Source organism: Symphalangus syndactylus, chromosome 17 (assembly GCF_028878055.3).
Source record: "Symphalangus syndactylus isolate Jambi chromosome 17, NHGRI_mSymSyn1-v2.1_pri, whole genome shotgun sequence".
NCBI classification, from domain to species: domain Eukaryota; kingdom Metazoa; phylum Chordata; class Mammalia; order Primates; family Hylobatidae; genus Symphalangus; species Symphalangus syndactylus.
Window position 1 is genome coordinate 17,239,451 of NC_072439.2, and position 14,985 is coordinate 17,254,435.

Below are 14,985 nucleotides of genomic sequence, written 5' to 3' on the forward strand. Positions count from 1 at the left end.
CTCTCTGCGCCAGGCCCCCTTTTCTCTGGATTCCTCCCAGCTCCCCCCTTTCCCCAGGGACTCCTCCCCAGAGGAGGTGGCTCCATCCCTAATTCTATCGACTCTACAGCTAAGAGGGAGTTTTCCTCGCCCAGCTTCAATTCCCTCTGGGGCTCTGGAGAGACAGACTGGGAACTTTTACTTAAGGGGACAGCACCCCACCTCCAGGCAGGCACTGGTCCTCGGGGGCCAAGCCAGCACCCTTGGGACCCGGCGTCTTTCCGTCCACCCTCAGCCAGCTAAGTCACCCTCTGTGAGCTAAGTCACCCTCTGCGTGCTCACTCGCTCTCATGCTGTCATTTCTTTTTCTTTTCTTTTCACGGAGTGTCTCACTCTGTCGCCCAGGCTGGAGTGCAGTGGCGCGATATCGGCTCACTGCAACCTCTGCCTCCTGGGTTCAAGATTTTCTCCTCCTCAGTTTCCCGAGTAGCTGGGATTACAGGCTCACGCCATCATGCCCAGCTAAGTTTTTTGTATTTTTAGTAGAGACGGGGTTTCACCATGTTGCCAGGCTGGTCTCAAACTCCTGACCTAAAGTGATCTGCCTGACTTGGTCTCCCAAAATGCTGGGATTACAGGTTTGAGCCACTGAGCTTGGCCTCTTTTTCTTTTTTTTTAGAGATGAAGTCTCGCTTTGTCGCCCAGGCTGGAGTGCAATGGCGTGATCATAGCTCACTGTAACCTCGTATTCCTGGGCTCAATGAATCCTCCCACCTTAGCCTCCTGAATAGCTGGGACTATAGGCACACCTGGCTAATTTCTGTATTATTAGTATTATTATTTGTAGCGATGGGGTCTCGATATGTTGCCCAGGCTGGTCTTGAACTCCTGGCCTGAAGCCACCATCCAGTGTCAGCCTCTTAAAGTGCTGGGATTATGGGCGTGAGCCACCACAACTGGGATTACAAGAATGAACCACGGCGCCCAGCCCTGTCTCATTTCCTTCTCCATGACATCAGGCGTCTTCTGAGGTCTTGCAAGGGCACGGACGGGGAGGGGGTGGGGGGCAGCTGAGAGGCGGGAATCACCTGCATCGCCCTTCCCCTCCCTACTCCCAGAGGAAGCTCTGGCCATAGCATAGTGTCGATGTGACAAACAGCATTTATTCCAGACTCCAGTGTCCACAGATGATGGAGTGGGGCAGAGGTAGGGCGGGGGCAGGGGCGGGACCAGGGGCGAGGTGGGGGGCGGGAATCCAGTGTCAGACTCTGCAGCAAGACGTCAGGTGGGGGGACCAGCAAGGGAGGCGGGAGGTAAAAATAGCTCCGGCCAGCCGACCCTCGGAGCCTTGTCCCAGGCCAGGCCCTGGGCTTGGGTCCAGGAGCTATTCTGGGGCCTGGGAGAGTCACATTCCCTGGAGGAAGGCCCCCTCCCACCCACCCAACCACCCTCCCTCTCCTTCCCTCCCGGAGGCAGGCAGCCGCTGTGGGTCCCTGCCTTGCCGGCAGAGGAAGGAAGGGAGAGCTGGGCAGGGAGAGGGAAGAGGGAAGGCGGGGGCGGGCGCGGCCTGAGCAGGGCTGGTTCTCTGATGCCTGCAGCTCCAGGTCCAGGGACAGCCTCTAGGAGGTTCTTGGCTCAGCACTGGGGAGCGGATGGAGAGGTCAGCCTGTGCCCATGGGCGTGCTCCACTGCCCAGCAGGTCCCTCTCACCAAGGGGCCCAGGCCTTCACCCACCTCGTCTCTGAAGCCCCCGCTGCCACCCCTGGCTCCTCCGGAGGCACCTCCCATGAGAAGGCCGGTCTGCTCTGGCTGCTCCGACCCTGAGTGGCTCAGCTCTGGCTCCCCTGGAGGCCTGTGGGGAGGAGGCAGCGGGCGGAGGCGTAGTGTTGGAGGTGCACACGGCAGGGGGAGGAACTGAGGATGGGGGTGGGTGGGACTAGGATGCGGCTGGGGATGGAGGTGAGGATGGGTGTGTGCTGGGTGGGGATGGCATAGGGATGGGGTAGGGGCTGGTAATGGCACTGGGGTTAGGATTGGGCATGGGGATGCAGATGCTATTGGGGGTGGAGATGGGAATGTAGCTGGAGTTGGCTTTGGGATCAGTCTGGGATGGTTACGGATTGGGTGAGGACAGCCATGTGGTTGGGGCTGGAGATAAGGTTAGATGAGGAGGGGCTTGGGGAGGCTTAGGGGTTGGATTTGGAGTCAGGAATGGGGACAAGATTGGGGATGAGGACATGGGTGAAGTTGGCTTCGGGATGGTGGAGGACTAGGGTTGGGAAATGGCTAGGTGAGGGCTGGATGGTGAGAGATGGGATTGGAGGGTAAACTGGAGTTAAGGGTGAGCTCAGGGGGGTGATGGGTGTTGGGGCTGGAGGTTGGGGGAAGATGGGGATGTGGCCAGGGCTGGAGGGGAGCTTAGATGAGGACGGTTTGAAGGGGGTTATGGATTGGAGTTGAGGGGAGATTGGGGGCAGGGTTGGGATTGGAGACAGGCATGGAGTTGGGGATGAGGCTGAGCTAGGGGCAGGAGAGATTAGGGAAGGGGATGGCGTTGAGTTTGGCTTGGGGATGGGTTTGGGAATGGCCCTGGGTTGGGTTTGGGGCTGTAGTTGGGGACGAGGATGGAATCAGGGATGGCTGTGGATTAGTCTGGGTTGGGTTTGGGGCTGTAGTTGGGGATGGCTGTGGATTAGTCTGGGTTGGGTTTGGGGCTGTAGTTGGGGACGAGGATGGAATCAGGGATGGCTGTGGATTAGTCTGGGTTGGGTTTGGGGCTGTAGTTGGGGATGGCTGTGGATTAGTCTGGGTTGGGTTTGAGGCTGTAGTTGGGGATGAGGATGGGTTGGGGATGGCTGTGGATTAGTCTGGGTTGGGTTTGGGGCTGTAGTTGGGGATGAGGATGGGTTGGGGATGGCTGTGGATTAGTCTGGGTTGGGTTTGGGGCTGTAGTTGGGGATGGCTGTGGATTAGTCTGGGGTTGGGTTTGGGGCTGTAGTTGGGGATGAGGATGGGTTGGGGATGGAGGTGGATGTGGTGGGATGCGGGGTGGAGGATAAGATGTGGTTGAGGTTGGTTATGGGTTGAGCTTGGGGTTGAGGGTGGGGATGGGGTAAAGCTATGGTGGTCATTGCAGATAGCAGGCCACTCACGGAGCCCCCTTCTCCCGCCGCCGGCGGCAGCAGGGGCCCCCTTTGCGTCTCATGCAGTAGAAGATAGCAACGACAAGGAGCAAGAGGCCCACGCTGATGGCCACGGCCATGACGGCCACTCCAGCCTGGGAGGTCTGGGGGCTCACTGCAGGGACAGGATGGAGAGAGGCACGGGTCAGGCAGTGGACTCTGTCTGCCCCACACCTGGCTCCTTTGCCACCACCTCAGTCACTCACCGGTGCCGAAGTGGAAGACATGGCGCTTGTTCCCGTGGGGGTTGGAGGCTTCACAGGAGATGCCATCGCGGCTCAGGGCGCTGGTCACTTTCAGGGTCAGAGAACTGCTCACCCAACCCTGCTGTCCGGGGACTGGCTCTGCGGGCTGTGGAGGCTCCGATCAGGCCCCGGCTGGTGGGGTCAAGGGGTGGGGGCAAGGGCAGAGGTGAAAGACATCCAGTCTCCCAGGAAGTGGAAAGGAGGACGTGATACTTGGATGAGTGAGAGGGGGCTCAGGGTGGAGAGGAAGGTCCCTTACGCTGCCCCCCGATTGGCTCCAGCTGAGTTTGGGCTCTGGCTGGCCGCGGGCGGAGCAGATGAGTGTGACTTCGTCTCCTTCCCTCCAGCTGCCATCTGCCTTGGGTTCTATTTCCGCTGTCCTTAGCTCTGGCGAGCCTGTGGGTGGTGGGGATGGGAAGAAAGTGAAGGGAAAGGAGGGAGAGAGAGAAGAGAGGAATCCAGCAGAAGACGGAGTCCCCAGCCAGGGACTCAGGGACCCGTCCTGTCTGTCCAGGTCCCACACCCCACACTGTCCCCATCCAAGCCCACCCCCTCCCTGCCCCCTGAACCTTGGACCAGCAGCGTGAAGTTCTGGGTGCGGCTGAGGACCGGGACTGTGGGCAGGGAGGCCTCACATATGTAGGTGCCATTGGAATCAAAGGTGATAGAACTGAGCGACAGCATGGGGCCATTGCCCAGGGGAGTGGAGTCCTGGGAAGGGCAGAGGAGGAGGAGGACGTTGTGAGAGGGCGAGGAGCGAGAGGAGAGAGGAGGGTGTGAGTGCGGGGCCCGAGGGGGCTCCTTTCCCTCTCACCTTGGTCCAGCGTAGGGCAGGGGTGGGCAGGCCGTGCACGGAGCAGTTCACGACTGCACTGCTGTTTAAAGGTAAGGAAAGCACCTTCCCCTCGCTGAGCTCCAGGGGGTCCAGATCTGCAGTAGGGGACAGTCTGTCACTCTTCCCAGGCCCCCACCCACTCAATTAGGGGCTCTCCAGGGGCTGTGGGGGTGCAAACATGAATGGACAGTTAGAAGCAGAAAACAGCAAGTATTCCTCCTGTTTTACCCCATCTCCATGAAATCTCCATTCTCCCATCCAGGCCCTCCAACCAAAAATCTAGCAGTCTCACTCCAAAATACATGCCCGAGTCGATTACTTTTCTTCAGAGCTGACATCTGAGCCCAAGGTTAATGAATAACCTTAGGTGTGGAAGGCGTCCCTTCTGTGACTTTAGCACCCAAACCTTTTGCTCAAACCCCAACCCGTGGGGTAACCTCCCTGTTACCCCCAAACATCTTTTCTGCAAAGTTTTGTTTTTGAATAGAGACAAGGTGTTGCTATGTTGGCCAGGCTGGTCTCAAACTCCTGGCCTCAAGTGATCCTCCTGTCTTGACCTCCCAAAGCGCTAGGATCACAGGTGTGAGCCCCTGCTCCTGGCCTCAGCAAGTCTTTATCTGGTCTGCTCCCAGGATGAATGCTCTGGCTTCCTTCCATCTCTGGCCGCAGGTTTGACCGTCCCGACCACATCTTCACTAGCCTGCTCCTCCCTCTTGTCCATCCTCCACTGAGCATCCAGAGGGACCTCTTTAAAACATCCATTGGTCAGGCTGGGCGCAGTGGCTCATGCCTATAACCCCAGCACTTTGGGAGGCTGAGGCGGGTGCATCACCTGATGTCAGGAGTTCGAGACCAGCCTGGTCAACATGGTGAAACCCCATTTCTACTAAAAATCCAAAAGTTAGCTGGGCATAGTGGTGCGTGCCTATAGTCCCAGCTACTTGGGAGGCTGAGGCAGGAGAATCGCTTGAACCCGGGAGGTGGAGGTTGCAGTGAGCCGAGATCATGCCACTGCGCTCCAGCCTGGGCAACAGAGTGAGACTCTGACTCAAAAAAAAAAAAAAAAAAAAAACCACCCACTGGTCATCCCTCCCCTCTGCACAAAACCCTGCAGTGGCTCCCCAGTACCCTTGGCATCCAGGCCAAACTTCTTGAGGGTGCCTAAGAGATGCTGCCTGGTCTGGCCCTCACCCACCTCTTGAACCATCTCCCACTCTTCCCCATTCCTCCTGTGCTCCCAGCTACCCCGTTCTCTTGCTGTTTTTCTTGAGTAGACCAAGGTGGGGCCTGCCTCAGGGCCTTTGCACTTGCTCACTCTGCTTGCAGTGCTCTTCTTGTAGCTCTCTGCATTTCTTTCCTTTTTTCTTTTTTTCTTTTTTTTTTTTTGAGAGTTTGGCTCTGTCACCCAGGCTAGAGTGCAGTGGCAGGATCTCGGCTCACTGCAAGCTCCACCTCCTGGGTTCACTCCCGCCTCAGCCTCCCGAGTAGCTGGGACTACAGGTGCCCACCACCATGCCCAGCTAATTTTTTGTATTTTTAGTAGAGATGGGGTTTCACCGTGTTAGCCAGGATGGTCTCAAACTCCTGACCTCATGATCCGCCCGCCTCGGCCTCCCAAAGTGCAGGATTACAGGCGTGAGCCACAGTGCCCGGCCAATTTCTTTTTTCTTTGAGACAGAATCTTGCTCTGTCACCCAGGCTGGAGTTCAGTGGCACGATCTCAGCTCACTGCAACCTCCGCCACCCAGGATCAAGTGATTCTCCTGCCTCAGTCTCCTGGGTAGCTGGGATTACAGGCACCAGCTATCATGCCTGGCTAATTTTTGTATTTTTAGTAGAGACGGGGTTTCACCATGTTGGCCAGGCTGGTCTCAAACTCCTGACCTCAGGTGATCCACCTACCTCGGCCTCCCAAAGTGCTGGGATTACAGGTCTGAGCCACCGTGCCTGGCTCCCCTCTGCGTTTCTGAGTCCACTCTGGTTTCTCACTCAAATGTCTCTTCTCAGAGGCTTCCCTGACCTCCCCTATTGTAGACACCCAGATCTTTCCTACAGCACGGAAGGACTTATTCCACCAGCTGCTGAGAAGGATGACAGCTGTCAGCCCGCAGCTGTCAGCCCTCTCTGGGAACTGCCTCAGCTGCTGAGAGCCCCTTGCCTAAGGCCAGCACACCTCTGAGGACTGGCTGATGTACGGGTTATTAAGGCCCAGCCCCCTCACCCCTACTGGGGACAACTGTGAAGGGCCATCCTGGATTCCAAGTGCCCCGTGGGGCTGACCGAGGCCCTCTTTCTTTATTTTATTATTTTTGAGACGCAGTCTCACTCTCTTGCCCAGGCTGGAGTGCAATGGCATGATCTCGGTTCACTGCAACCTCCGCCTCCTGGGTTCAAGCGATTCTCCTGCCTCAGGCTCCTGAGTGGCTGGAATTACAGGTGCGTGCCACCACACCCGGCTAACTTTTAGTAGAGAGGGGGTTTCACTATGTTGGCCAGGCTGGTCTCTAACTCCTGACCTCAGGTGATCCACCCACCTTGGCCTCCCAAAGTGTTGGGATTACAGGCACGAGCCACGGGGCCCGGACTACTTTTTTATTTTTTCTGAGACGGGGTCTTTCTCTGTTGCTCAGACTGGAGTGCAGTGGCACAATCTTGGCTCACTGCAGTTTCAACCTTCCAGACTCACGTGATCCTCCCACCTGGGCCTCCGAGTAGCTGGGACTACAGGTGTGTGCCACTATGCCTGGCTAATTTTTAATTTTTGTGTGTGCGTGTGCAAATGGGGTCTCCCTCTGTTGCCCAGGCTGGCCTCGAACTCCTGGGCTCAAACAATCCTCCTGCCTTGGCCTCTCAAAGTGCTGGGATTATAGGCATGAGCCACTGCACCCAGCCCGAGGCCTTCTTTAGACTTCAGTCCAACTTCTCCCCTTGCCAAATCTTGCTTCCTTTACCTCCTTAGACCCAAGAGGTGCGGATCCCAGGGTAATTCCCGTAAACTTCTTGCCTGAAAACATACAAGTCAGAATCTGCTTCCCAGGAAAGCAGACTGCAACACCCGCCACCTAAAATAATCCCCTCTCCTGCTTTCTCTCACTGGTGATATCACCTGTAGATACACTATTGTTACGAAAGGGCTTAGTTAGCATTTACCATCTGTCTCCCGTACTGAAATAACAGGGGTGGTCTGTCTTGTTCACAGATGTGTCCCCAGCATCTGGCGCAGGGTCTACCCCAGGAAGAGATATGCAAGAAGTGCCAAGGGAGAATACAGCCTTTCCCCAGGGTCTGGATGCAAGTGAACTGAAAAGCGTTCTTAGAAGCCTGGGATTCAAGGGATTGGTGAGAAATAGACAGTAGGGAGGATGGACAGTGAAGGTAGGAACCAGAGGAGCCTGGGGGGTGATGAGGAGATAACCTTGACTGAGGAGAAGGATCAGCTAATGGTGGAGCTGGACAGGTGGACCTTGAAGGCCGTGGTGAGACACCTGGGCTTCTCCAAAGGGTACTGGGGAGCCATGGCAGATTCTGAGCAGAGGAGGGTCAGGTTTGTGCTACGGAAAGAGCTCTCGACCAGATGCGGTGGCTCACTCCTGTAATCCCAGCACTTTGGGAGAGCAAGGCAGGAGGATCACATGAGGAGTTCAAGACCAGCCTGGGCAATATAGCCAGGTCCTGTCTCTGAAAAAAAAAAAAAAAAAATTTAGCCAGGTGTGGTGGCGTGTGTGCCTGTGGTCTTAGCTACTTGGGAGGCTGAGGCGGGAGGATCACTTGAGCCCAGGAGGTCAAGGCTGCAGTGAGCTGCGATTATGGCACTGCACTCGAGACTGGACAACAGACCAAGACCCTATTTCTAAAAAAAATAATAAAAATTAGAAAAAAAAAAAGAGCTCTCTGGCTGCCTTGTGTGGGATAGATTAGGGGGGATGGGGGCGGCGGCTCAGAGAACCAGGACAAACACCATAGAAATGCAGAGAAAGGCCAGGAGCAGTGATTCACACCTGTAATCCCAGCACTTTGGGAGGCTGAGGTGGGTGGATCACCTGAGGCCCGGAGTTCGAGACCAGCCTGACCAACATGGTGAAACCCCGTCTCTACTAAATACAAAAAATTAGCTGGGTGTGGTGACACATGCCTGTAGTTCCAGCTACTTGGGAGGCTGAATCAGGAGAATTGCTTGAACCTGGGAGGTGGAGGTTGCCGTGAGCCAAGATTGCGCCATTGCACTCCAGCCTAGGTGGCAAAAGCAAGACTCCGTCACAAACAAAACAAAACAAAACAAAACAAAACAAAACAAAACAAAACAAAACAAAACAAAACAAGAAATGCAGAGAAAGGGTTGAAGGCAGAGTGTTTGGGATGACGGAGCAACTTCAGGGCTATAGGGAGCAGGGCGCAGAGGCACTGATGCCAGGGCCCCTCCTGCCTGCCCGTTCCCCCAGGGCTCTCACAGGCCACGCGCAGCTCCAGCGTCTTGGAGAGCTGCACGTCATCTGCCGCGTCGTAATCCTCCACTCTGCAGCCGTAGGTCCCGCTCTGGCCCCGGGTCACTCCCTCTAGGGTCAAGTTCCCCTCGAGATTCACATTCAGCACTTCCTCCTGCTCGTCCTGAGAGACGGGCGACGAGGAACCAGGCTCAGAAGCCACCCCAGTTCAGCGGGCTTATGCTAGGTCAGAAGCCACCAGGTTAGTGTCATGCTAAGCCAGAATCAGGGGTCAGGGGTCATCAAGTCAGGTGGCATGCTAAGTGCTGGCTCTATCAAATCAGGGGTCAGAGGTCCTTTTAGTTCGTGGGCCACCAGATCAGGTGGCTGCCTAAACCATGGGGCCTCCCAGGTCCCACATTAGAAGACATGCCGGTTAGTAGGTCACAGAGGTCAGGGGCTGGGGTGTGGATCCCAGAGGGACCCTTGGGTGGGTCACCTGAAGGCGGAAAAGCGTATACTCCGGGCTGGGGCTGCCGTCCCCCCGGCAGAGCAGCTGAACAGTGTCACCCTCGCGTACCCAGCCTGCTGGGGTGGACGGGCTGCCCACCCAGAACTGCACGTGCTCCGTGGGATCTAAGGGAAGGGCAGGGAGATGGGAATTGTGATCAGGGGAAGGGTCAAGGCTAGAGGACAGGCGAGAGGTCTGCCCTGCATCCCAGGTGAGGGTTATGGCGGGTCAAAGGTTAGGGGTCATAGGTTTCAAGCCTCAGGTTCACACTTATTCCGAGCGCCAGAGTTCAGAGGTTGAAATAAACTAAGAGTATAGGTCAAGAGTCAGAGGTCCGGGGTGATGGGTCAGTGTGAGACTTGGAGCCAGATGTCACAGGGGGACCCGATTCAGTGTGAGAAGGTGGAAAGCACCATTTAGTCATAAACTCCATGAGGTCCAGGGTGCTAAGTGGAGGTCGGAGGTCAGAGGTCAGGATGGGGCTTGTGCGACCAATTGAGGTCAGAGGTCAGTGGCCAGCACTAGCACATTTTTTTTAGCATGAAGTAGGGAGGTAGAGGGTCAGAGGGGAGTGTGAGGCCACCAGGTGGAGGGTCAGGCCTCATGAGGTGTGGAGCCTGAGGTCAGAGGTCAAAGGCCAGCACAGACTCACAGTGCAGGGTGAGGTGGAAGGTGTGGCTGTCCAGACGGCCGTGGCGGCCCTCGGGCAGGCTGTAGTGGGCGGCGCAGTGGAAGCTGGCATCTCGGTCATCCTTGCGGAGCCGCAGGTAGAGGGTGCTGGTGAGGGACAGCAGGCCCGAGGCCTCCCGGACAGTGCGACTGGTCATGTAGCCCTCTGGGAGAGATCGGAGGAGGTGGCAGTCAGCCAGGCCCTAGCCCTGCCACCCACCCCAGCCCACGTCCTGCCGCGCTCCCGCGCTGCTCACCTGAGTTCATCTCTACGGGCACCTCCAGGCGCTGCCCGTTGCGATACCACGTGATCTTGGGGGCCGGGTTCCCGTTCCGGCTGTTGCAGGTGGCGATCTGAGGCAGACACAGGCACGGCCCTGGGCTTGGAGCTGGGACTCCGAATTCGGGGCTCCTCTCTCAGGAGTTCTCCCCACTCAGACTCAGGAGCCAGGCTCTTAACTCCCAACTCTCCCAGGACCCAGGAGTCCGAATTCCTAGTCCCCGACTCAGACTAAAGAGTCCAGGCCTCCAGCACCATCCTCCAGGGACCAAGGATTCTGGGTCCCCCACCTCTCTCCTTCCCAGGACACAGAAGTCTTCCCCCTCTGCCCCTTCTTTTTTTTTCTTTTATTTTTCTTTTCTTCGTCTTCTTTTTTTTTTTTTTTTTTTTTGAGACAGAGTATCGCTCTGTGGCCCAGGCTGGAGTGCAGTGGTGTGATCTTAGCTCACTGTAGCCTCTGCCTTCTGGGTTCAAGTGATTCTCCTGCCTCAGCCTCCCGAGCAGGTGGGATTACAGTTGCACACCACCACGCCCGGCTAATTTTTGTATCTTTAGTAGAGAGGGGGTTTCATTATGTTGGCCAGGGTGGTCTGGAACTCCTGACCTCAGGTGATCCGCCTGCCTCTGCCTCCCAAAATGCTGGGATTACAGGCATGAGCCACCTCGCCTGGCCTTGCCCCTCCTCCTGTATTACCCAGGGGTCTCCAGCCCCTCCTCCCTCAGACCCAGGAGTCCAGGGCCCTGTCCCCTCCTCCTCCAGGACCCTGGGACCAAGGTCCACCCGAGAGTACCTCCTGGGCAGAGTCCTCCATCACAGACAGTGTCCCTTTGTTGGGGGAGACCTCAGTGGCCTCTGGCTTTGCTGTGAAGAAGACGTTCACGTCAGGAGCCCGTGCCCTGCGCCTCTCCCTGCCTGCCTCCCTTCGGGGGATGCCCGTGGACACTTACCAAACACGTTGAGCCGCGCGGTGGCCTCGGCAGTGCCTGCCGCCCCTGCCTTCACCACGCACACGTAGTCTCGCTCGTCGCCCACCTGGGCCTCAGCCAGCACCAGGCGCCCCTGGGAGTCCAGCTGGTATGGGGGACTGCGGCCCCGGGTGTCGTGCATTGTGACCTGGAGCTCAGAGCCCTGCATCTCGGCGGAGGCTAGGCGGGGGCGAGCTCCCGAGCGGTCGGTCTGCGGGCGCGGGGCAGGCTCTCAGCTCCGGGTGTCCCAGCGCTCCTCAGTCTCTCTCTCTCTCTGGGCCCTTTCTCTCTGCAGCTCCTGGCTCTGCCTCTTTTCCTCTTGTTATGGGTCTCCCTGGTCCCTCTGTCCCTCCCCCGCTTCCCCTTCTCCTGCCCCCATTCCCTATCAGTTCTTGATTTTTCCTGTCTCCTTTTCTCCATCTCATTCCGGTCCCATCCCTCCTCCTCTCCATCTCTCCCTCTCCCACTTGTCTCTCATTTTCTCTCCTCTTTTTTTTTTTTTTTGAGATGGAGTCTTGCTCTGTCGCCTGGCTGGAGAGCAGTGGCTCGATCTCGGCTCACTGCAACCTCCGCCTCCCAGGTTCAAGCGATTCTCCTGCCTCAGCCTCCTGAGTAGCTGGGATTACAGGCACATGCCATCACGCCCGGCTAATTTTTGTATTTTTAGTAGAGACGGGGTTTCACCATGTTGGTCAGGACAGTCTTGATCTCTTTTTTTTTTTTTTTTTTTTGAGACGGAGTCTCGCTCTTTCACCCAGGCTGGAGTGCAGTGGCGCGATCTCGGCTCACTGCAGGCTCCGCCCCCCGGGGTTCACGCCATTCTCCTGCCTCAGCCTCCCTTGTAGCTGGGACTACAGGCACCTGCCACCTCGCCCGGCTAATTTTTTTTTTTTTTTGTATTTTTAGTAGAGACGGGGTTTCACCGTGTTAGCCAGGATGGTCTCGATCTCTTGACCTCGTGATCCACCCACCTCGGCCTCCCAAAGTGCTGGGATTACAGGCGTGAGCCACCGCGCCTGGTCTTCTCTCCTCTTTAGCCCTCCCTGACCCCTCGAGTCTCCTGCTTTCTTTTTTTCTTTTTCTTTTTGAGATGGAGTTTTGCTCTTTTTGCCCAGGCTGGAGTGCAATGGCGCGATCTCGGCTCACTGCAACCTCCGCCTCCCAGGTTCAAGCGATTCTCCTACCTCAGCCTCCTGGGTAGCTGGGATTACAGGTGCCCGCCACCACGCCCAGCTAATTTTTGTATTTTTGTAGAGACGGGGTTTCGCCATGTTGGCCAGGCTGGTCTCGAACTCCTGACCTCAGGTGATCCACCCGCCTGGGCCTCCCAAAGTGCTGGGATTACAGGCGTGAGCCACCGCGCCCGGCTTCTGCTTTCTTGGTGTCTATCTCTGTCCTCTCTCTCAAGAGCCCGCAGTCCAGAGCAGGTCAATGTCCTTCTAGACTCGGCTGTGCCTAGACACGGGGCACCTTGCAGATCCCTTCCCCTCAGTGGGACTCAGTGACCCCATCTGTAACAAGGAGTGTGGCTTGGTGGATCTCTACAGGCCTTAGGCACTGATGAGACAATGAACCTTTGCTGCCCTGCTGTGCCCAGACTCCAGGCCCCCCAGCCCCAAGCACTCACAAGGAACCATTCCAGCATATAATGGTCGTGGGTTCCCGTAGGGGTGCAGTCCAGAATGACAGACTTTCCTCGCATCACCTCCACCAGTGGGGGCACAGACAAGCGCACCTCCGCCTGGGCATCTGCAAGAGGGCAACTGAGCTATCGTCCACCACACCAACAAGAAAAGCCCTCCAGACAGGGTCCCCTCTCCCCCAAGACACAAGCGTCCCGGTCCCCACCCCTCCTCCCTCAGACCCATGAGTCCAGGTGCCAGCCTCTCCTCCCTCAGACCCAGGAGTCTGGGCCCCTGTCCCCTCCTCCCTCAGACCCATGAGTCCAGGTGCCAGCCTCTCCTCCCTCAGACCCAGGAGTCTGGGCCCCTGTCCCCTCCTCCCTCAGACCCAGGAGTCCAGGCCTCAGCCCCTCCTCCCTCAGACCCAGGAGTCTAGGCCCCAGCCCCTCCTCCCTGAGATCCTTTCGCCCTCCATCCCTTCTCCCTGCATCTCTGGGTCTCAAATCCCTCTCCCTGCACTTGCAGAGCTCAGGGCTCCTCCTCTGGGCTGCACAGGGCCCTGTGGCCTCCGCTGAACACTCCTGGGGTAATACCGCACTGGCCCTTGCTTCTCCCAACAGAGCACACGCCACCCCCCAGGGCAGGGCCAGGCCTGGCTCAGCCATTCGCCTCCAGCACCCTGAGCAGGGCCACCTCCATGATGATGGATAAATGTCTCTCTCTATCCTGGTCTCCACCTTTGCGTGTGTCTCTCCTCTTGGGTCTCCATCTCTGTCCCTGTCTCTGCCTCTCTCTGCACCGGGACCACTCAGTCCCTGGGTCTCTTCCGCTCTCCCATGAGTGAGGGGCTGGGGTGTGGGCTGCGGCTGGGCCCGGAGCTTAGGCGGGATGGGTGTGTGGGGGCGGTGAGGGGGGACAGGGCTGGGCAGGTTTCAGGAATGTGGGAGGGACAGGCTGGCTGAGACCTGCCCGGCCTGGAGCCAGAGCCCCCAACCGCCTCTTGGCCCCCCTCTCTGTTTGCTACAACAGCAAACGGGATAAGTTGAGTCATCTTGCAACAGGATAAGGTTGGGGCCCAGGATCTCGGGAAGCTGGGCACCTGGACTCCTGGGATCAGAGGGAAGAGGAGGCTGGGGCCTGGTGGAGTAGCTCTTGCAGAAAAACCACCACCCTCCCTCACCCTCTGGGCTGGCATCCTGGCATCAGCTCTCAGTGCTTCTTAGAAACTCCCTTCCCTTCTCTGCTCAATCTGGCCCAGTCCTACCCCTGGGGACCCACTGTTGACCATGAGTGTGCCAGGGGCCTGGATTCCCAAGCGCTCACCTCTGGCCCCAGCCTGTCCCCAGGGAGGGGTGACGGGGTCCAGGCTGGTGCCTAAGGCTGGGTCTGAGCTGCAGACAACAAGTGGAGGCAGAGAGTTCCTCCCTCTTCCCCAATCTCTCTCATCTCTCTGTCCCTCTGTCCCCAGCACCCCCACCCCCCCCACCCCCGCCGCCCCGGGCCTCCTCTCCTTCTATCCCCATGCAGGTGTGTAAATGTAGCTGAGGCCCCAGGAAGGGGGCCTGTCACTTGGAAACACTTTGTTCCACTGTCACTGCCCAGGGCTGGTGCTCCGGCCCTTTCCTGAGGGAGGCGGGTTCTTTATACTGGACTCTGGAAACTCCTAAATATGTATGGATCGCTGGTGTGGGGACACATGGTCCTCGCTTCTCTACGGGGTCCCTGGACCTCTCAAAACTTGAGGACCTTTGGGGGAGGAAGCCCTGGGGTTTTGATCCTCTGTGCCCTGGGGGAAGCTATTCTAGCCACTGGAGGCCTGGACTCCTGGGTCTGAGGAAAGAGGGGCTGGGGGCCAGATTCCAGTGTCTGAGGGAGGAGGCAGGTGGGACCCAGATTCCAGGGTGCTGAGTGGGAAGGGGGCTGACTTCTCTGGTTGTCTCTGATCCACTGCCTGGGTATCCCCAGCTCTCCTGCCTGGCTGTCCCCATATCTCTCACTGGAAGGCGTAGCTTCCAACACTCCCATATCTCTCCTCCTTGGGGTCCCCACATTTTGCTTCCTGGGGTCAGGGTAAAGCCCTTTCTCCTCGCTTTCCCGGGGTCCCCAGGGGCCTCCCCCGAGTCCCACCTTGCCCTCAGCCCAAGCCATACCTGGGTGCGCCGCCAGCATGACTGCGAGCAACAGCAGCCGTGGGGCCCCGCGCGCCTGGGCCGGTGCGTCCGGGGGCTCCATGTTCACGGCAGCGGCGGCGACTGAGCCCCGGCTGCAGCTCGGC

General features: G+C 57.8%; 1 protein-coding gene across 2 annotated transcripts; it reads right to left on the reverse strand.

Moving 5' to 3' along the window:
• Window positions 1-1,122: 1,122 nt before the first annotated feature.
• On the reverse strand, window positions 1,123-14,985 carry BCAM (basal cell adhesion molecule (Lutheran blood group)). Of its 2 annotated transcripts, none has more exons than XM_063620042.1 (15): window positions 14,861-14,985; window positions 12,716-12,837; window positions 11,071-11,299; window positions 10,914-10,984; window positions 10,100-10,196; window positions 9,826-10,008; window positions 9,243-9,298; window positions 8,690-8,846; window positions 4,221-4,336; window positions 3,976-4,117; window positions 3,666-3,802; window positions 3,368-3,512; window positions 3,132-3,276; window positions 1,714-1,831; window positions 1,123-1,620 (listed from the first exon to the last, which is right to left on the reverse strand). In XM_063620042.1, the coding sequence occupies exons 1-15, from the start codon at window positions 14,940-14,942 to the stop codon at window positions 1,615-1,617; spliced, it is 1,806 nt and encodes a 601-aa protein (XP_063476112.1). In that variant the 5' UTR covers window positions 14,943-14,985; the 3' UTR covers window positions 1,123-1,614. The 2 variants fall into 2 exon arrangements, with proteins under 2 accessions (XP_063476112.1, XP_055105558.1); XM_055249583.2 differs by having other exon boundaries at window positions 9,162-9,298.